The sequence below is a fragment of the Arvicola amphibius genome, chromosome 12 (genome assembly GCF_903992535.2).
Source record: "Arvicola amphibius chromosome 12, mArvAmp1.2, whole genome shotgun sequence".
Lineage (NCBI taxonomy): Eukaryota > Metazoa > Chordata > Mammalia > Rodentia > Cricetidae > Arvicola > Arvicola amphibius.
The window spans coordinates 47,605,037-47,626,459 of NC_052058.2; the positions used below are offsets into that span (position 1 = coordinate 47,605,037).

General features: G+C 45.1%; 1 protein-coding gene across 1 annotated transcript in view; it reads left to right on the plus strand.

Moving 5' to 3' along the window:
• Window positions 1–21,423, plus strand: part of Cadps (calcium dependent secretion activator) — a 441,394-nt gene that overhangs the window by 238,264 nt on the left and 181,707 nt on the right. The window contains 1 exon segment of the mRNA XM_042056041.1: window positions 20,127–20,238. Coding sequence (XP_041911975.1) covers window positions 20,127–20,238 — 112 coding nt within the window.

Below are 21,423 nucleotides of genomic sequence, written 5' to 3' on the forward strand. Positions count from 1 at the left end.
TGCTCACTGTCTACTTTTAAAACCCTAACTAAAGAAGAAGAACTTATAAGCATCTTGTTATAGAGAATAAATCTTATCTGCATAGGGGTATAGACTTGATTTCTGGAGCTTGGGGAGAATGGTAGTCTGGTACCCTAGCAATGATGCCTTGTTGGTCTTGCTGTCTGTAATATTCCTAGTACTGAATATTCTGCATTAGAGGAAATGCAATCAATATTTGTGGTTAAAAGTGCAAGGTGTCCAAGAAGTCATTTAATTCACTCTGTCTTCCTTTTATGTCCCAAGTCCCCTGAGGTATGGGGACAGTCTCCTTGACAAAGAAGACAGACTCTCTGGGGATGCAGCAAGCAATAGACCACACCAGCACCAGGGAACCAATTATAGGCAAGCAATAAGCAAACCGTGTCATACAGATGACTGCCAGAGAGGTGAATAAGGGCCGGAATTTTCCAGAAAGATGCAGGGTGTGGGGGAGTGGGACTTATGTAAAACTGAAGAGCTATCAGCAATGGGAAGAGCCGTCTGAGGAGCAGAACCTGGTTGGCATCCAGAGAGGATGAGGTCACCATGGAGACTGAAAGGGAGAATTGGGGGTAAACAAGTCCATGCTTTGAGGTTGGTGGTCTGGTTTGCCTCTGTGATTCCTACAACTCTGCTTCCTGTGAACAGCTGATTTCAGCAGCGGTTTCCTAGTGCTTCTATCTCCATCCTTCCACTTAGATAACAGGAATAGGCAACTCCCAGAATGCAACACTGTGAGTTCACATCCTAAAGACATCTGTGATTCTCCAGCTCTGTGGATTTGTCTAGACTTCGTTTATCCACACTGCGTAGGCAAATCTGCAATGGCTTGGACAGAGATAAAGTGACAGCTGCTGAGCTGAAGGACGTGTTCCTTCACCTTGTCTGCACTCGGGGCCATACAGAGGCAGTGGAAGACCAGAGGAAGGACAGGCTTCCTTGGCAAACCGGACTAGACTTCAATTCTGACTCTTTTAGTCCCTTCTCTAAGGTCTTTGAACTTGAGTTTTGGGTTGATAGCATGGAAGGAGTATGGCTTTCTACTCCATAGATCTGTCAGAATGTTGAAACAATATAGTGAAGTGTTCAAAATAGTTCCTGATGGCAGAAAGGAGCTACAATGTTACAGTCCTCCTTTTAGTTCTTGTTTTAATGGAGTTACTTAGAATCCAAAGCTCAAAGTCTCTGTGACAGAAGTCAAAGCTCCACCTTGCTGTGCTGGTGTAATACGACCTTATAGGAAGCATACTTAGCACAGTACCAACCTTTGGACCTCCGTCAGTGTCAGTGTTGTTAAGTACCCTCTCAAAGAGAATAGACCTTTACACCTGTTTGCCATCTTGTCCTGCCAAAAGAAGAGTCTGGATTTGTCTGGCTAAGTGTTTTTTTTTCCCCCAGTGGGGTTAAATAAAGCATAATAATAGGAAAATGTCTCAGTCCTGCAAAAGAAAAAAAAATAAGATCACTAAATAATATATATTTAAATAAATATTCAAATTGTTTTAAAAGATCACTAAACAATAAATGTTCTTTTTACATTGAAAACAAATGCATTGTTCTAAGCAGGGAGCTCAGGCTTTCTGCCACTAAGTACACCAGACAAACAAAGCCAACAGAATGGTCCATACTCACTACCTCCACCTGGGAGGAGCTGCCTGCAGCAACCTCTTTCCCCTAGTGATGTGGGGACTGATTCCTGAGAAACCCTCCAAAAAAGAGATCACCCGGGAGAAGGGAGCTAAACACAGGATGTTGACTTGGGAAAATATCATCATGCGTGGGGAAACAGAAACGTCAACAGGATACACATCAAAATGTTCTTATGGCTCTGAGAAACGACACAGTTAGACTAGGGAATGCTAGGGTGAACAATTATGTAGGAACAATGGACCCCCTAACGCTGCCGTCACCATCTTCGCTCGGTTGCTGTGAAAAATGTCTGACCCCATGTGATTAAGAAAGAGTGGAACTGACTTGGTTCTCAGCCCTGGAAACAACAGGCAAAGCATGTCACGTGACAACATAGAAAAACATGTTAGCTCCAGTCTCTTGCCCTCTTCTTAAAAAGCCACTAATGAGCCAAGCAGGGTGGTAAACCCCTGTGGCAGAACTACAAGTTTGAGGCCAGCTGGGAGGAGACACAGAGGGAGGCTCTATCCCAAACAAACAAACAATAAAAAGCTACCACTAATGACATAATATGAGCCCCGCCCTATGACCTCACCAAATCCTATCTCCAAAAAGCCCCACCTCCAAGTACTGTTAAGATGTATTTGGAAATTGGAGTTCCAACACATGGATCTTGGGGAGAGGCATTCAAACAATGGTGGGTCTTCTCGTCGATGGTAGGCAGAGGAGTGGCAGGTATTAGAGAAAGCCTTGTCTTGGAAAGTATAGCAATAAAGATACAGTATTTCTTTTGCTTTTAGCACTAGTATAATTATCTAACATAATAAGCCCTACTAGGAAATTTTCATACCTATACAATGTCTTTCCATCACGTTCCATCTCCCTTCACGTCTTTCTGTCCTTCCCTACTCTCCCCTAATTGGCTGCTTCTCTTTCATATATGTTTTTTTAAAAATTTAGAGTCTGTAAATGAGAGAAGACATGGTATTTGTCTTCTGAGTCTGGTTTACTTTGCTTATCATTGTGATCTCCAATTGTATACATCTTCCGGCAAGGCAAATGACATGATTTCATGCATGTGTGCATGCACATGCGTGTGTTTGTGTGTGTGTGTGTGTGTGTGTGTGTGTGTAAACCCCTGTGGTATTTGTCTTTTGAGGTCCGGGTCATTTCACTTAAGCTGCTTTATACCTTCTAATTTCCTGAAAATGACATCGTCATGTTCATTTTGATGGCTGACTTAAATACCATTGTATCTATTATGTTGCTTTTCTTTGTCCATCCATCTAATGGGAAATGGGCAGACTCCATAACGGGGCAGTTGTGGCTACTGCCATGATTAATATGGGTGTGTAGGTAGTTGTGGGGTGTGCTGACTTTAATTTGGTCTGATAGAGCCAAGAGCAAACCTGCTGGATGTCTATCACATGGTGTCTCTCTCTAGAGTTTTGAGGACCTCTGTACTCATTTCCATATTGGCTCTTAATTCTAGTTCCTACCAGCAGGAGACAAGTTTAAAGAGGTCACCCTGAAGGGGTGAGATGGGAGTCAGGTTCATCCAAAAGCATCTTTCTCTCTGCTCGGCTTACTGACTGCCACATTCTGAAATGTTACTATTAATGTGGTCTGAACATATGTGTAGGATTTTCTTTAATAAACTGCTTGTGATAAATGCTGTAGTGGGTGGAGTTTTCTAGGAGTCATTGGGCTCTTCAGAGTTCGAGTTCACCCTTCATTCACACCTGTGCCAGAGTGAACGGAATGAATGGAATAGGAGGAAGCGGGTGAAGAGACAGAGGGAGCTCTGCCTTGCTAAAGCCTATTCTCTCAAGTTAATTTATCTACAGTCCTAGCCTGTTTTAAAGGAAAGATCCCATCAGTCCATGTAACTGGCCAGTATAGGCAACAGGCACAGCTGGATCTGTGTACCCCAGTAACATCCTCAAAAGTGTCTCTTCTCTCAGCTGGGTTCTCTATTTTGTCCTCATTTTGTCCTTTGGAAGCAAGACGGTTACTGCTAGCTCTTCATGGATTCTATTCGATGATGTCGTGACTCCAAAAGAAACAGTCACCTGACCCCTAATTTCAGACATCTAAAATTGATCTTGGTTGATCTTGTTGATCTTGTTGAGTCAGGAACCTAGGAAATACAGTGTCAAAAATGTCCAGCTTTCAACCCAGGAATAGGATCATCTTTCCCTAAAACATACCTGGACCAAGGAAGCATTGGGATGCTGTACCCACAAAATGTAGAGCAAGCAACAACAGATGTCAGTGAACTTTGCCTACTTCATTCGGGTCCCCTGGGTCCACTGCCTGCCCACTGATGGCTCGTTCATCCTCACAGACCTGCAGATCTCCATCCTGTATCCAACACCTAAGCTGGCCTTCCTCCACAGCCACTAACACTTGGGTGAGCATGCAGCTGACACAGATGTCGGTGCTATCCCAGAGATCCTGAGTAGGCTTTTCTTTCATTTGGAAACTTCTTAGGCTCCTACATTATACATTTCTTTTGTTATACAGAATGCATTTATTATACACAGTGAGAGATTTTATTATGACATTTTTATAAGTGTGTATCGTGTATTTTGCTCATATTGACTCTCCATCCATTAACCTCCCTCATCTCTGTCTCTGCCTTCTGACCACTCTACTTTCTCTTCCTAAATAGTCTCCCTTTTATTGTTAATGTATCATCTTACATATGTTTTTAAATCTAGAGTCTGTATATCAATGAAAACATGATATTTAGCTTTCTGAGTCTGACTTTTTCACTTATTATGCTGACCTCTAGTTCTGACCACTTTTTACAAGTGATATAGCTATATGCATGGTGTGTGTGTGTGTGTGTGTGTGTGTGTGTGTCTGTGTGTGTGTATGTGTGTTGATACATGTTCTTTATTTATCCATCTGCTGATGGACACCTAGGTTGAGTCTATATGGTGGCTATTGTTAATACTGATGCAGCCACATAGGGGTTTGGGCACCTCTGTGTTATGCTGACCTAGACTGCCAGTCTTTATTCAAGAGCGGTAGTTCCAATTTGAGTCTTTTGAAGAATGATACTTGTTTCCATGCTGGCTGTAGAAGCTAAATTCCTACCATTGCTATATTAGGGCTCCTTTCTCCCCTCATTCTCGGTTTTTTAGTTTGTTTCCATGATAGTGACTGTTCTGCTGGAATGAGATGGAATCTCAATGTAGTTTTGATTTGCATGTTCCTGATGGCTAAAGATGTTGAGCAGTTTTCCCCTCATATATTTATTGACCTCTCTTCCCATAGCTCTTCTTTGCATTTACAGATCTGATAGCACATGCTTAGTTCCTTCTGGAGCTTCTGCACCAACCTAGATGTTCCGTGAGAGCAGCAACCATATCTGTGATAACTCCAAATATAGGGAGTACTTAATATATGTTTAGTGGCAAAAAAGAGTACAAAGCTTAAGATTTATCCGTACGGCAAAAGGAGAGCCCTGAAGGGTGTTCAGTGGCTTCCCAATGTATTTCTATTGCCCATCCAGTGAAACGCCCATCCTATTCCAATTGCTAACACAACCATCCTTACCACCCATTCGAGCTGTCCCATAGTGATGGATTCCCGCATCATCACCACGACTGCTCTCCTCTGAACTGTACTGCTCATTATCTCTACCACTCATTTATCAGCTCATTGAAGGCAGCCTTGGGACATCTCTGGAACTATATTAAACTGTTTAGGTCCTCTGCGCAGTGACTTAATTGTTCAGCTGATTACTCGGTTTCTCAAATAAACCTAGGAGAGAAACTATAAGGAAGACATAACACAGTGCCTCTAAATCCCATCGTGTGGCTCATGAATAGTAGCCTATCTACTCATGTGTATTGAGAACGTAATTGTACATCTTTCCCCAGGATGCCAGGGTATTGTAATAAAAGTCTAAAGGATGTCTGTTCAATCAATAAAGGACTGAATGCAGGAAAGTGTGGAAGAATAGCTGTGTTCTAGTCTAAGCTGCCTGGAAAGTCCCCCACCAAGAGAGAGAGAGGGAGAGAGAGAGAGAGAGAGAGAGAGAGAGAGAGAGAGAGAGAGAGAGAGAGAGAGAGAGAGAGAGAGAGAAAATACACTCAAAATCGATACCATGGTTGAGTGGGAGCCTCTCACTGGTCCCTGTTCTGAGATCCAGGCTGGCCCTAGAGCACCCCTATGGCTATCTTGTCTCTGAGCTCTCCCTCTGGCCTGGCCTCCAAGCAGGCAAGTAGAAGCCATGGAGGGATGCTTCTTTTACTGGCTCAGTTTTTTTTTTTCTGTAGGATTTTTCTTTTTTCAATGTTAGAGTAACATTTAAGTAAAACACAAATTCTTCTCATAAAATGTGTTCAAATTTATTCCATTTTAACAAAGTTTGGGCACCACAACTATAATCAGGCCACATATTATGATAATCTATAGTATTTGACATGGAGAAATATTTGTCAGCCTGTAAAAGAACAGTCTACCTACATCACAAAGATATTGCAAGGAGTCAGAAGCTGGTATGTGTGGCACTGAAGTCTGTCTGTAGGATATAGTTTTTGTTCGTAAAATCTGCAAACGTACAATCACATCACAGATACACTATAACATGATTCATCACTATAGACTGGTCAAGCCAAGACCCTTCGACATGGCCTTCCAATTGCAATGTGATTCCTCATGGAAAACGGTCAATACAGATCCAACTTCCCTCAATCCCAGTGTCGTAGAAGAGCTAAGTTTTGACTTGTTCCTCATCAGATTTTTCTTAGCATTTTTTCTCACTCCCTCATTCTCAGACATAACTTTGTTTTATGATGCCCTCTGTAAAAGAGGAGAAAAATTCTTTAACATCCTAAACATCACTAGCATTTGTGCCTGGCACAAGCAGAAGAAAGCAGAAAAGGGTCTAACCAAGCTCTGGATTCTCATGCTAGACACATATTGAATTTTTAACGATGCAAATAATTCACAAAAAATGTATACACATTCATAATGGGTAATGAAATTATCATCCTCTGATTAAAGAGATGAGACTAATGACCACAGCTCTATGAGTATTCTTGGATGATTGATGGGAGAAATAAACTTGATTTTATTGTGTTCATAATGAACAGACTGCCAGGAGTTTAGGCCATGGTAGTAAAGTTGGGAAAAGAGCATTAGTGGACAAAAATATGGCATATAGATTTCTTTAGCAGGGAGGAAGCTGGAGTAAAATGAGAAGGTAGCACATAATGGTGGACAAGAAAAGAGTTAAAGCCATGGGGCAGTGGTCAGAAGGCTACAGAGTTAGATTTAGAACCTGAAAATTGCATGAGGATATGAAACATTAGTGGCAGAGATTTCCAACAAATGACTGTGCACCCTCTTCTCCCCCCTCACCTCTCTCTCCCTCTCTCCCCTCATAGGCGTTGGTCACAATATTGTGAGACAGAAAATGACATGAAGCCAGAGCAGTCTGCTCTGTTTTCTAGACAAGGCATAATCTGGGGTTTTTCTGCATTTCATGAATCAAGTCCAACTTTGGTTACCCTTGAAACATGTAGTTTGAACTCTACTTTGTTGGATGTTAAAATGGCCATACTGGCTTGCTTCTTGTCTCCAAGAATTGGGATTCCTTTTCTACCCATTCATGCAAAGGTGGTGTCTACTAAGGTGTGTTTCTTGAATATATCAAAAGGTTAGATCCTGTTTTTTCTGTCTTTTAGTTATTCTGTGTCTTTTCACTGAGGAACTAAGGCCACTGCTATTGAGAGTTTTCATGAGCAATGTCTATTGACTCTTGTTGACTCCAATAATCGCCTCCATCAAAGGTAACTTCGGAGGTCTCATGAGATGGGACAAGCTGTTTGGAGGTCAGTTAAACCTCTGAATGACAATTTCTCTACCTCCCTGGGGATCTCTGGGGGCCTTTGTTCAAGTAGGGGTCTGTGGTCTCTACTTAAACAAAGCCATAGATATTAGGGTCGCTTGAATGATGCTGACTTTGTGCTTGTTGCTTGCATGTAGGAGTTTTGGTCATGAGTGATCTTGCAGCGATTAGGCCTCTATGTGAGCTTTGGACCCTGGGGGACTGAGAGACCCTACTTGCCTACATTAGCCCTAGTTGGTGTCAATACATCTTCTCATTAGGGACCCACCATGGTACATGAGGCAGCCTTAGTCAGGTAGCCAAGCTGCAGTCTGATTCTCATGCCCTAGTAGACTCCACCTCCTTTTGAATCCAACAACATTTCTATGTGGATTCTCATTTCACAGTGGAGGGAGCTTATGACATACATGGCTTCTATGGGATGTGTTTTTCTCATGGAGGCAACCCAGACCAATCTACAGAGCATGGAAAGGAAACAGGATGTCTTAGTTGGGGTTCCTATTGCTGTGACGAAAACACCATGACCAAAGCAGCTTGGTGAGGGAAGGATTTCTTTGGCTTGAGGTTCCACGTCATAGTTCGTCATCAAAAGAAGTAAGGATAGGAACTCAAGCAGGGCAATAGCAGATAGCCACGCGTAGGTGCTGCTTACCTGCTTGATCACCATGGCTTGCTCAGAATGCTTTCTTATGGAATCCAGGACTGCCTGTCCAGGCATGGGACGACCCACCATAGGCTAGGCCCACCCCCATGATTAAGAGAATGCACTGAAACCAGAACGTATGGATGCATTTTCTCCATTAAGGTCTCCTGGTTTCTTATGGAATCCAGGACTGCCTGTCCAGGCATGGTACGACCCACCATGGGCTAGGCCCACCCCCATGATTAAGAGAATGCACTGAAACCAGAACGTATGGATGCATTTTCTCCATTAAGGTCTCCTGGTTTCAGATAACTCTAGCTTGTGTCAAATTGACATAAGACTACTAGTACACAGGATGATGTGATCAAGTATTAGATAAATGGTTGTATCAATTAGCTATTTCTATGGAACAAACCACCCCCAAAGACATAGTCATTATCTTCATTCACTTATTTTTTAATTAGTTGAGCTTGGTCAATCCAGGATAGTCTCAGCTGGATTGTATTGCTTCAAGCTATGGGCCTGACTGGCTTTGGTTCCTTGCTTTCTGTTGAGCCCAAATCTTCTCTAAATAGTTCATTCTAGATCAAATCCATGGGGACAGTAGCTATCTGGGGGAAGCTTTGCTCCTGGTGGCAATAGGCACAGAAGAATGAGTCCAGACATCAAGTTCATTCTACTGATGCTCCATTGGCCCAAAAGAAGCCAACATGGATAATGACCAGGTCAAAATGCAGGGATATGCGTGTTAGCTAGGAAGAGAAGAAGGTGGAACAAGCAGGAAGAAGGTTTAGGGGGCAGGAAGGAAGACTCTCTCTGGGAAAAGGCAAAAGAGAATGAGTTTCACTGAACAGTAATTTTGATCTACCCTAAACTCATTTCAGAAAGCCCGTCCCAGGGAGGTAAAAGGTTAGTGTTGAAAGGAAATATTCCAGGTGCTTGGAGATCGACGTCATAGAAATGTAGAGTGGCTTCTTAGACTCACTCTCTCACCTTTACTGCTAAACATTCCAAATGTAAATTCAAACCCCAATTTCCATTTGCTAAGAGAGAAAACAAAAGCTCAGATGGTTTGGAAACATTTATAACGTCAGTTCATGCCTTGGTGTCTGAATCTCTTGCTATCTAACACTTGAACATACTTATTACACATCTTTGAAATGCTGCTACATGATTAATATCACAGTCTTTGTCAATAAAAATTATGGAAGCTTGTTGAGAATAAACGAATAAACCTGGGAAACATTTTCTAATCTAATCCTAACAGGAGAGAGGAGAGAGAGAGAGAGAGAGAGAGAGAGAGAGAGAGAGAGAGAGAGAGAGAGAGAGAGAGAGGAGACTCCATAAACAGTGTTTTACCAGTGTTATAGCCTAAATATGAAATCCCCCCCACAAGCATGTGTGCTCAATGATTGTTTCCAGCTGGTGGTTCATGTTTTGACAAGTTCTAGAAACTTTGGAAAACAGAACCTATCTGGAAGATGTAGGTGTTTAGGCTCATGTTCTGGCTCTCTCTCTCTCTCTCTCTCTCTCTCTCTCTCTCTCTCTCTCTCTCTCTCTCCCTCCCTCTCCCTCCCTTTCTCCCTGTCCCCCATCTTTTCTGTTTGCCATGAAGTGAAAACCCCTGTACCACATACTCATTCCCACCACCGTGATGTCCTGTCCAATGCATAGGATAAAACAATCATAGATTGAACCCTCTGATACCATGAGCCAAAATAAACCGTATTTTCCTTGGAGTTGTATGACTCAGGCATTTTGTCATGGTGAAGGGAAGTGATTCATACAACAGGGAGGGAAAGTGGCCAGAGCAAGAGAATGAGGGCTGCGTAGAGACCCAGGCTGCCAGACTCTACGCCCTGCTCTCTTGGTCCTGTAATGCCTAGATCAGGATAACCACCTGTAACCATGAACTCCCGTTAATATTTGTATGTGTAAGCACTGACCTATATCTGAGCATTTCTCTCAGGTACTGTGGGACCAGCAGATAGGGAAGCCAAGTCAGATGATGTTAATACATCCATCTCTCAGATGTGAAAACCGAGGGCTCAGGTTAATGAATTCATCTGTTCCATGATAGAAATGGGACCTTCTGGCTGTTCAGTTCTACCCTGATACACCTCCTTTGCACACAAGGGCTGAAGCTGAAGACATTCTTGGGACTCTGTCTCTCCTCTCTGCTTTTCCTGCTCTGCTGTGCGTAGACCTGGCTGGCCAAGGGGCCTAGGATGCACTTGGACTGTCCAGGAGCCCAGGTTCTCTGGAGACTTTGGCCTAACTTATTGCAGAGTGGCCTTTGCATTGTCTTGAGTCATTCAGATGCTGCAGGGAGCCCTAAGGCAGAATCTCACTCGAAGGACACAGAATGGCAGCTGGGGAATCTCTCAGTTATTTCCAAGAATCACAGGCTGCAGTCATGATCTCAGATGACAAAAGGTGTCCAAGGCAAATCGTCAGTATTAGGAATGCATACGGAGATGACTGTCTGAGTCACCCGGAGGAGAGAATTATGCCTTCTGTCCCCTTGGCCTCTGCTGCTCGGGGAACACATCATTTTTTTTTTGTAAGGACATACAGCAAGCACGTGATTAGAGAAAGCCAACTAAGTAGTAGTGAGTCAGGCGTTCCCTGCACTGGCAGGACGAAGCCCTCAGTACCAATGGCACAGACACCCCTTTGGATTCAGACCATGGCCATTCTTTATGGCCAAAGGTTCTTTGCTCCACCCTTGGAAAATTTGGGTTTTTCTGTTGGTCAACTAAGTTCTTTCCTGGGAGCTCACCTCCAGGGAGTAGGAAATGCAAGCAGGGTCTCACTGTGGGAGGCAGTCTCCCTGTTTCCAGGCCGTGGGACTTCTGGTTTGCAGTGTAGCCTGTGAGAAGCCCAAGCGTCCTTCTCGGCCTCACAAGAAGAAAAGCCGAGCAAATAAGAAGGTGTCTTCTCTTAGATCCAGCACAGAGATCCAGCTACAGAGCAAGCCACTGACCCTGCCTGCAAGATTCAGACAGGCAGCTTCAGAGACTCATGGATGGCTGTTTGTAGGATGGGGTGTCAGCTGGGGATGGAAGTCACCTTGGACCTGACCACGTGCTGAGTTCCTAGTCCTTAATACACTAACCAAAATTTGCTTCAAGGAATTGCAGGGTGTACTAAGAGACAAAATTTTGAAAAACACTTTTATGAAGAGACAGAATTAGAAACAAAATCAGGGCAGGAAAGTTGAAATTATGAGACCAGGAATTCCTAACTATAGTTTCCATACCCAGGATTCTAAAGTCTCTAAGTTAGTGTGCTTAGTCTCAGTTTTTAACTCTACGGTGGTGTGCAAACAGCGTGCCTTCAGTATGCACTCAGAAATAACACTGCAAGTTGGGGCAGTTCACTGGGGCCTGGGTTATTGGCATGTTATATAGTCCTTGCCCAAGACATTGGCGTGTTATATAGTCCTTGCCCAAGACACTGGGAGCAGTGATGAGCGATAAGGCCTAGGCAGTCATGTGTTCCGGAAAAGCCACCAGAAACCCGTAGTATACCGTGCTGCTCAGCCGCGACCTTCACTAGCTGGCATCTTCAGAACACTTCCATCTTATATCAGCTTCAGCTTCAGAAGCATGTGTTGGGGTGTAGCCCACTGGAAGGCACACCTCTGCCGTGGAAAAGTAGTATATAAGGGGAGGTAAGTCATTGTATCAGAGATAGAAACTTCAGGTAAAGATGAAACAAAAGGACATTCTAGAAATCAAATACCCAGACACTTCTGTTATGAAGAAAAACAACAGGGTGCTTTTCATTGTAGAGTAAACAATCAGCTACAGTCTCTTCCTTAGTCTCTTGTGTTTGCAGCGTCCTGTGTACTATTTCCTCCAGCCTTGGCTCAATGGGTGTTGATTCAGTGATCTCTCTGCATGGGCACAGAGCTAAATATTAGCATCTCACAGTGAGGAGGGCGGACTTGGCCTCTGCCCTTAGGAAGCTTATTGGTTTCCTTACTCCATCAACGATGCCAAAGGACTTCAGTCGGTAGCCAGGGACGGTTAGATGTCACTCTTACCTTGAGTCCTACCCACATACTTACACACGTGGGGGGTTGACAGCTGGTGGCTATGTTCCCACTCTGCCTGCCTTCCAGGCGCTGTGCTAGGTACTGGGAATTCTGAGGTGAAGGAACCAGACAGCGACCTTTCCCCTTGCCACTTTTCAGTGTAGCTCAAAAAGACCAAGGGACATAACTCCTGAAGTAACCCCGGCTCCTGAGTCTTGTCCCTGGAGTTCCCCTGTTGAGGCCTCTCCCGCTACCCCTACCCCCAACAATGTCAACCTCCATCCCGGCTTTCTCCTTACATAGCCATGAGCAGACTTACACTATACATGGGAGGTCTAAAGTATGAAATAAGAAGGATGTGTGGGTGCCTGGCACAGTGTGACTTAAGCCAGGGGAGTCTTAGGGGAGCAGAAGTTAGGGAGGCAGGTTCAACCTGATTGTTGGATGCAGTGGGGCTCAGACCCTGAGAGAGGAGACCCCACAAAGAAAATGCCAAAGAGGCAAAACAAAAGCTTTCATCTTCCCAGCTCCCAGCAACCTGGTTTGTACAGAACTCTTTTGCCTCCTCCCTGTAGATTAAGAGGTAGCCTACCTTTCCTAGTACTCCAAAGGCCCCGGATCGCAGCCCATCAATTAGTCTGCATGAGACACCCTGCGATGGCGCAATTGATTGGCTTGGAGTAAGTTATCCACAGTCGACTGCAAGGCAGGCCAAAAGATTTTTAATGCAGCTGCCTCCTGTTACAGCCCAGTTAATTTTAGGAACTGCCCCGATTTAACACCCAGTTCACATGAGCCATACACCTTGAATAAATGCAGATCCAATCTCCGTGGCATGGATTATGGCCTGATGCTGAGCATCACCATGGCAACTAATGACATCACCCCACGCCCACCCCCACCCCCATCAGCACCGCCGCCCCCACACCGACCCGCAGAAAAATCCAATTCCTCGAGGGTCTTTACCTGCCTGACATGAGTGCGTTCTTAGCTTACATCTGCGTTCATAAACATTACTGTTGTCAGAGGTTCCTGGTAGGTATTTGCTGTCGTTCAGGGAGGTATATTCCCTTTATGGCAAGTGTGGTTTCCTGTTGTTGTTGATCATGGGGTGGGGGGAGAATTCTAATGAAAATTACTGTGTGTATTTGATTAGCAACATTTGTTGATAACATATGGTCCAAAAAGGCTTCTGCAAATAAGAGGCTTTAAATAGTAAACAGAGATGTGGCTGAGATGGAGCAGATGCTCTCGGCAAACACACAGTACGAGGTGGCTTTACCGGGCGGGCGTTCTCCCGCCCTGCGCTCCCTTCCTCCCTAGATCAAAGGGTCCATTTTCAAAGCAGTGGCAATGGCGCAGTCCATTTGCAGAAATAATGGGCTGTGACGTTTGAGTCACCCCTGCCCCTGGAATATGGATTGTCTCCTTCCTCGTGCTTCTTACCAGATATTAGTAATAGTGGCGTGTGACCAAGTGAGTCAGAGGGTTCAAGCAGATCTCGGAGCAGCTTCCGGCCGCTGCAGGTCTGAAATGCATTGAGTCCCAGGACTCGGACAGTGCTGCGAAGAGTTCCCTGAGGAACGCAGCGGATTTTCTTGATATGGGCTGAGCTCTCCTGGCAAGTGTGCATTTAGAGTTGCTCTTGCAGGTGTGCTAGGTGAGCACACCTTGAAGGTACTAACGAGACTAAACACGGTTCCGATGCTGAGCCAGCAATTCTACCCCTTCTAACAGGGCCTGGCTTTTCTGTAAAAGATCAGGGAGTACATGCTTCAGACTTACAGGCTGCGGATCTGAGTCGCAGCTACTTAACCAGACACTGCTGCGCAGCAGCAATGCAGGGCAGCAACGATGCAACCTCAGACAGACCGTAGTGAACGAGCATGGGCACACACTGATAAAACTGTCATCATGCTTCAGACTGGAATTTCAGTGCAGCGTCGTGTATCACAAAATATTAATCTTATTCCATTGTTTTCAGCCATTTGTAAATGGGGAAACTGGGACTTGAGTCTAGGGAGATGGTTCGGTGGGGAAGGCCACCTGCTGGGTAAGCAGGAGAGCCAGAATTTGGATCCAGGAAGAAAACTGAGCGTGCCCTCTGACCCCACATACCTATAGAAACTCCAGTAATGTGAGAGGAGGATGGAGATGGGAAGGCAGCTGGACGTGCCGGCTAGCCAGCCTAGCAGAAAACACATGGCTGGCTAGTAAGAGGCCGTCTCAAGGGAGTGAGTCAGAGAGTGACAGAATGGGACATTCTGCTTCCCCTAGCCTCCTCCCATGCACACATGGGCATGCACACACGCACACACAACATGTGCACACAATACACACATATGCATACACACAGGACTTCTTGAGAATATAAAAACCATTTGGGGGCTCATGAGCTACGCATAAGCAAATAGGCAGCCGGAAGTGACCCACAGGCCAGGGCTGAGTAATTTCTGGCCTATATCCCTAAAGTGAAGGCTCAATGCATTCTGTGTGCCATAGCTCTCTCCTGAATATCCCTCCACTAACCTTCTGGGGTCAGTACTGCTCTTTGTATTAATTTTTATATATTGTACATGTAAATAAATGTAATAATGGCCAAGCCCAGGCCCATGGGTCAGTTCCTGCTGCTTGTTTATATCCAACTCATGAGCCCAAAATGGCTTTTATACTTTCAAGAGTCCTTGTGTGTACACACATGTATGTGTTGTATATACATGTGAAATGTGTGTATGCATGCCTGTAATTTACTTATGTCCTCCTTTAACCCTCCCCAATTGGTTTTATACATATATTTGTACCTATGTATTATATCGATCATATATGTATATATGTAATTGGTCCCATATATATTCATGCTATATTGTATTTTCCCCCTTATACTCTCTTGTTTTCCCTCCCACCTATTAGATTCTTACCTGTCCTCCCCTCTTCTACTTCTATGTCTCTCTCTCACACACACACACACACACACACACACACACACACATTATGCACGTGAGAGAAAACTTTACATGATAATCTTAGTTCTATCTATTTTCCTCTAAGTGACATAATTTCATTCTTCCTTATGGCTGACTAGAATCCCACTGTGTGTACACATATTTCCTTGTTTCTGTTAATGGGCATGTTGGCTGATCCCACATCTTGGCTTCTCTGAACAGGACAGCAGTAAACATGGGTTGGGACAATCTGCAGTAAGGCCCTGGGGTCATTCAGATATATACCCAGGTGTGTCGCACTGGATCATGCAATGTTTGTTTGGAGGAAATTCTGTGCTCATTTCTGCAGGGTCTATACTGGCTTACATTCTAAGCAACAAGATACAGGAGTTCTCCATTCCTACTTCCTCAACAGCTGCTGTTCTCTACTGGGGCTAGCCTCTGACTGTGATAAGGTAGAATCTCAACATCCTCATCTGTACTTCTAGGCTCAGTCCCACCCCTAATTTATAGAAGGAAACCGTGTCTCACATTCTTAAGAGCTGTCACTTCTGCATATGGGCTCTCCCTGAGGAGAACATGGCACCCATGGGAACTATCCTACTATGATGCTGTACTGAGCAGCATGGGGGATGTCTTACTGATGCTAGACCTAGCAGCATGGGGCATGTCCTACTGATGCTGGGCCATATCCTACTGATGCTAGACCTAGAAGCATCTCGTGATGATTTGCTTGTGGTGGATACTTAGAGATCACATCCCTGATGAAGAACTAATTAGGTACAGTTCCTATACTGTGGTGCTTAGGTATTAATCAACTTTGTTGTCCTCCAGGTTACTCTCTTGTGCTTTCTTACAAAAGGACTCACAGTGGACAGGTGCAGGTGTCCCACCACGCATGTTTTCATATTGGGAGGAATGACTATAGGTGGAGACTTTTCCATAGTCTTCACTTATGTGCTTGTAGCACTTTCTAACCTTGTTGTCACTGGCATCCATATTTCTCCCAGCCCTTCACTTTGTGAGCCAGCCATTGCTTGACCTGAAACCATCCTTGCCTGGCTCCCCAGAGAGACATCAGATGCTGTGCTCTGCATGCTGCCAGACATTACAGGCATTCAGAGTCACCACCATCCTAAAGAAGATGGAGGCCCAGGTACCAGAGGCTCCCACAGTCATGGTTACCTCCTGTCTCACCCTCACAGTTCTCCCCACCTATGACATCATGGTTCAAATTCTGTCAACCCTCCCTTTCTAGCTAACAATCAGGATTTACTGGGTATCAGCCACTGTCCTTGGTGCAGGACGTAGGACTTGCTGAAAATGTTGCTCTTCCCCCAAACAACTCGGTGTGTGGAGAGGAAGCCAGTTACACAAAGGTTTCTGTCAGACTGTGGGATGTAGCTACATCCGAAGTTTCTGAGAGATAGAGAACTCTGGTCAATCTGGGGGGTTGGAGATCGGAAACTCAGAGTTTGAATCCCATGATGATGATGGGCTGAGGTCCTGGCTTAGTTACTTAACCTCCTCAAACCTAACTTTTCTCTGTTTATAAAAGCATGAGGCAACTGGGTGTTCTTCACAGAGCAGCCAGGAGGCTTAAATGAGATGATCCATACAAAGCTCTGAGTGGGGGGGCGTGACAGACATAAGCCTCTGATTGGTGGCTCTCTGTAAGCTAGCTGAACGGGGTGACTATGTGCCACTGGTGACAGAATCCCAGAGAAAGGACAACTCACTCGTCGGATTTTATCCGCCTTGTGTGCAGAGGGAAGTCAGTCAGTTAACCTTCCCAGCCTTGGCTCGAGATAAATATTATCAGCCTCTGGTCTTTTCAAATCAAAGTGCAATGGTGTTTCCATTCTGGGAGGCTTTCAAAAGGAGGTTTTCATCTTCGCAGCCATAGTCGATGGCACAGCAGGAGGAAAGAGCACAGAAAATACAACAAAGAGAAATAGATTTGTTTATTGATGCATGGCCCACAGAAACCCCAAAGACTGCCATGCATCTCCACTGGCTGATTTGTATGTACGTTCAAGGTAGCATTGTAGAAAACACATTAACCACGGGAAAGAGACCCAGAGCTCAAGGTGAGTCAGAATCCCAGCAATCCAAAATGGAGCTTCCCTGGGGTTGTAGGGATAATTGATTATCCAAGCATGTATGTGGTGGAATGAAGGAAGGACGGGATATTGTGTGGAGTTAGACTGTCATTTCTGTCCCTTGAATACCGTGGGACACATTACAGAATCCCTGTGCCTTAGCTTCCTCATCTGTGACTATGGGTTCATAAATGTAGACATTTCACAGAACTGTTAACACGTTTTTTAAGAGGATAATGTGCAAATATAACTCGTGATTCTTCTAAAACAGTTAGTGCAGCAGCATGGAACTGTCTGGGTACCAGTTATGATAAGGAAGCCAGTTCTTGCCCAAGCTGGAAAAAAACAAAGAGTAGACATTTTCATAACTGTTTTTTCTCCAGAGGAGAGAGGTGTAGGAAGGGTCTGAGGATTAAGCCTTCTTGGTAGGAGGGAGCTGGCAGTAGCTCTCACTGAATCCAATCCTTCATGCAGTATAAAAGTTTCCTTTCAATAGCCCAGGACAGCCACAGTCACTGCACAGCCGTCTTCCAGCCAGGGTCCTCAGCCCAGGGAGGTTGACTCCACACTGGCTTCAGAGGCCTGGGACAGGATGTCTCCGAGGCCTCTGGCTCAGGAGGGGCCCTGGTTTGCTTTAGTGTTCTCCTTGGCTGTCTTGCAGTTCTCGGTGATTTTGTCTGTAAGAGCGCATGTGGAATGAAGCCCCCCTGGGCGATGGCACAGAAAAGGTGCTGAGGAAAAGAAAAATCCCTGATGGTTTCACGCCGTTTTAAATATGTTTGTGTGCACGTGTGTGCGTGTTTCTGTCTGTGTGTCTTTTTGTCTGTCTGTCTGTGTCTGTGTGACTCCACCCTGAAGGATTATGTAGCTGTTCCTCTTACGTTTAGTTCATGGCATTGGCTTCATGAACTACAACATTGAGACTAATGGTCATGTTTCTACAATTTCGTGAAAGAGGACATAAAAGCAGCCAATAAGCACAGAGCAAAATGTGAAGCCTATTAACAGTCAGAGGAGTACCCATGAGGGAGGAAGAGAGGGATCATCCTTTTAGAACACTTGCTGTTCTTACAGACAGCCCAGGTTTGTTCCCCGTTGCTCACAGGGCCGCTCACAGTCACCTTGACCCTCACTCGGTTCCAGAGGTCCAATCCCCCCTTCAGGCTTCCGTAGGCCCTACGCACATAAGCAGGATACGTGCATTCATCCATGCAAAGCACTCATACACGTGAAACAGAAATAAAAACATCTTTTTAAAGAATTCTCATAAAATGATCATGACAAAAATGGGCCAGCGGCAAGGTGAGAAGCAATGCCCTGGGCGGGGTAAGAATGATGCCCTTGGTTTATACTCAACTCCAGATGTAGGGTTGTTGCTGTCTTTATATGAAGGACCTGAGGAGCAGGTATCACAGACTTACGTTCACCACTATGTGCATAAATGATAAGGGTGTTTCTTGATGAGGAAACACCTCTCCTCTAGATCTCTATCCCAAGGAAATTATCAACCAAGGTAAATTCTTTAAGTATTATCTTATATCCAACTCAGTTGCTATGATAGACTAGTGGTTACATAAACTACAATGTATTTATACAATGTAAAGCTGTAGTCATTAAAAACAGATTTTAACAAATGCCTGACAGTATGGGAAATTGGTTATATAGTGTAAAAACAATCTGTAGATAAAAGCTGTTGTCTGTACTATTTCCTGGCCCTGTAAAAGAACATATATTTGATACTACTTGTTCATCCAAAAATATTTATTCCATGCCTTCCGTGTATGTATGACGCACTATGCTAAGTTGTAAGGGTTACAATATAAATGAACAGAACCGTGTTCTCGTGGAGTTGAGAGAATATAAGATAATTCTCAAGTTAGACATCATGAGTATGCCTGTTTAGCACAATTCCCTGGGGGCTGGAGGCAGAACGAGACGCTGCTCTAAAGACAGGTTTGTACCTGGGCTCAGCTTCTACTGTGAGATCAGAGGATATGTTATCCCTGAAGGTGACATTTAGGCCATCCCTGACAAGGTAGTAAACGTAGAGAGAAACCCTGCCACCTGAGAGAACTGTGCAGGTGACAGGCAGTCCAGCAAAGGCAAGAGGCCCATGAAGGGAGCAGGTGACAGGAGGTCACAGGAAAGGGTCAGCGCTGCACTGTGAAACATGCCCGGGGTGGCCTAGAAGGTAACGTGTATTCAGTGCACACGGCGACAGGGCCACAAAAGCTTCTCTTTTTAGTTACATAATGCGTAGAGGCACAGCCTCAGAGCAGATGAAAGGTGAATAAAGAAACCACTTCTGAGCAGCTGCTCGCTGGTGTGAGCCAAGCCCTGGCTCCACCCCCATGCTGGATAATCCAGACTCTCTTTCTTCCAGGGCTGAGACTGATCAGGGGAAGAACATCCCCTCATCCCTGACCCTCCATCTTGCAGACCCTCTTGGTGGTAGAGCTCCTCTCAGTCCTCTTTTCCACTTCTCCTTGAGAGCGGCTCCCCCCTGTACCCCAAGGCTTCTGAGGTCCCTCTGTCAGGACAGGTGTTAGCCTCATCTCACCGACCAAAAGTTCCACTGTCCATGAAGCAGGTGTTCCAGGACCGAGAGGAAAGGCTGGTGAATGTGTAATATTGTTTGCAGGGGAGAGAGCATCGACAGGAACCTCTCTGACTTCCCCTGGCGCTAGGCACTCTGGGAAGGCTCATGGCCACTTTCAGAGCTTCTGCCATGTATCTGCCTCCCAAGTTAATCAACACTTTTCTGTCACTCTGGCAGCTTTGGGGCACTGGGACTGGATGTGACAGTCAACGCTGCCTTAAATTAACCAAGAGCGACCCATTGCCAAGGTGCACACTGAATCTGACATTCTCTCCACAGCTGGGGCACCCAAGGCGACTTCTCCACCACGCATGCGCTGCCAGCTGTTAAAGTAAAGCTTTTCACCGAGAGCACTGGCGTCCTGGCCCTGGAAGACAAGGAGCTCGGGCGGGTGAGTGCTCCCAATGGCAGGTGGCATAGAGTGGGTGTCTGGGGGGTACCTCTCCTGCCCTGAGATCATGAGCAAGCAAGTCCCCAGGGGCCTATAGGCTGGATCGTTCTATGTCACCTGGGACAAGACCTTGAGAGAATTTCTCAACCAGTCTGAGCCACAGGGTGTCTTCCATACACTCTGGCTAGCACGAGTATGTTTCAGAGGACAGGTTGGGGAAACTCCACGCCATCAGACTGGAGAACTGTTTATGGCAAAGCTATGTCGTGCCTCTGACTGGCTTAGCATGAGATTTGTGGCATTGAACTGCCTAACCTCCTGGCAGCATTAAAATCAAGACATTTGGATAAAAGAGGAACAAATAGAAATTAGTGTTTTAATGCTGACATTCAAAATATAAACACTTGAATTGTTTGCCTTACCTTCAGGTAGAAAACACTGTAGAAATGACAGATTTGGGACCCTCCTGTTGGAGAGCCAGGGTATCAGTTAACCCATTGACTGAGCCATTAAACAGCTTTAAGTAAATCACCTTTGACTGCCTTGGAAACATACCCACAATGCCATGCTCTGAGATGTCACACATAGTTAAGGTGTAGGTGAACTTGACTGTAAATAAGGTTTTTTGGTTTTTTTGTTTTTTTGTTTTTTAATCTCTGCCAATATCAGGTGGGAACAAAAGAGAGTCAGGCAGGCAGTAGGGTACTCCTGTCCAGAAAAACTCTCCCTCCTCTTCCAATGCTGAACATCCCGCCCCACCCACTCATTGCCGGCAGAGATCAGACCCAGGGATACAGTGATCAAAATAGCTTCAATATAGTGCTCCAACTCTCCTGGTAGAGATGAGGCAAACCGTTTCTGTGGACTGTGAGAAACCTGTCCAGACCCAGAGTCACAGAGAGCCCAGCCACCCCAATTCCATCCTCAGGGATGCTGTACTGGAAACGGTATTAGGCTCAGCCCTTGAGGGATTCATAGATGTCCCCCAAGACAGATACTCACTCAAGCCTGGAGGGATCCAGTGGCTTGTGAGGAATGCTGACAGCTCACCAATCATCTTCACACTGCATGACCCTCATGGAGAATTAGTTAGAGTGGTGGTCTCTGCTGAGGTGGTGGAGGCCGTGGGATTGCTGCTGTCCATACAGGGACTTGCTTTTTGGTGACTGGACACTAGCTTCTTTC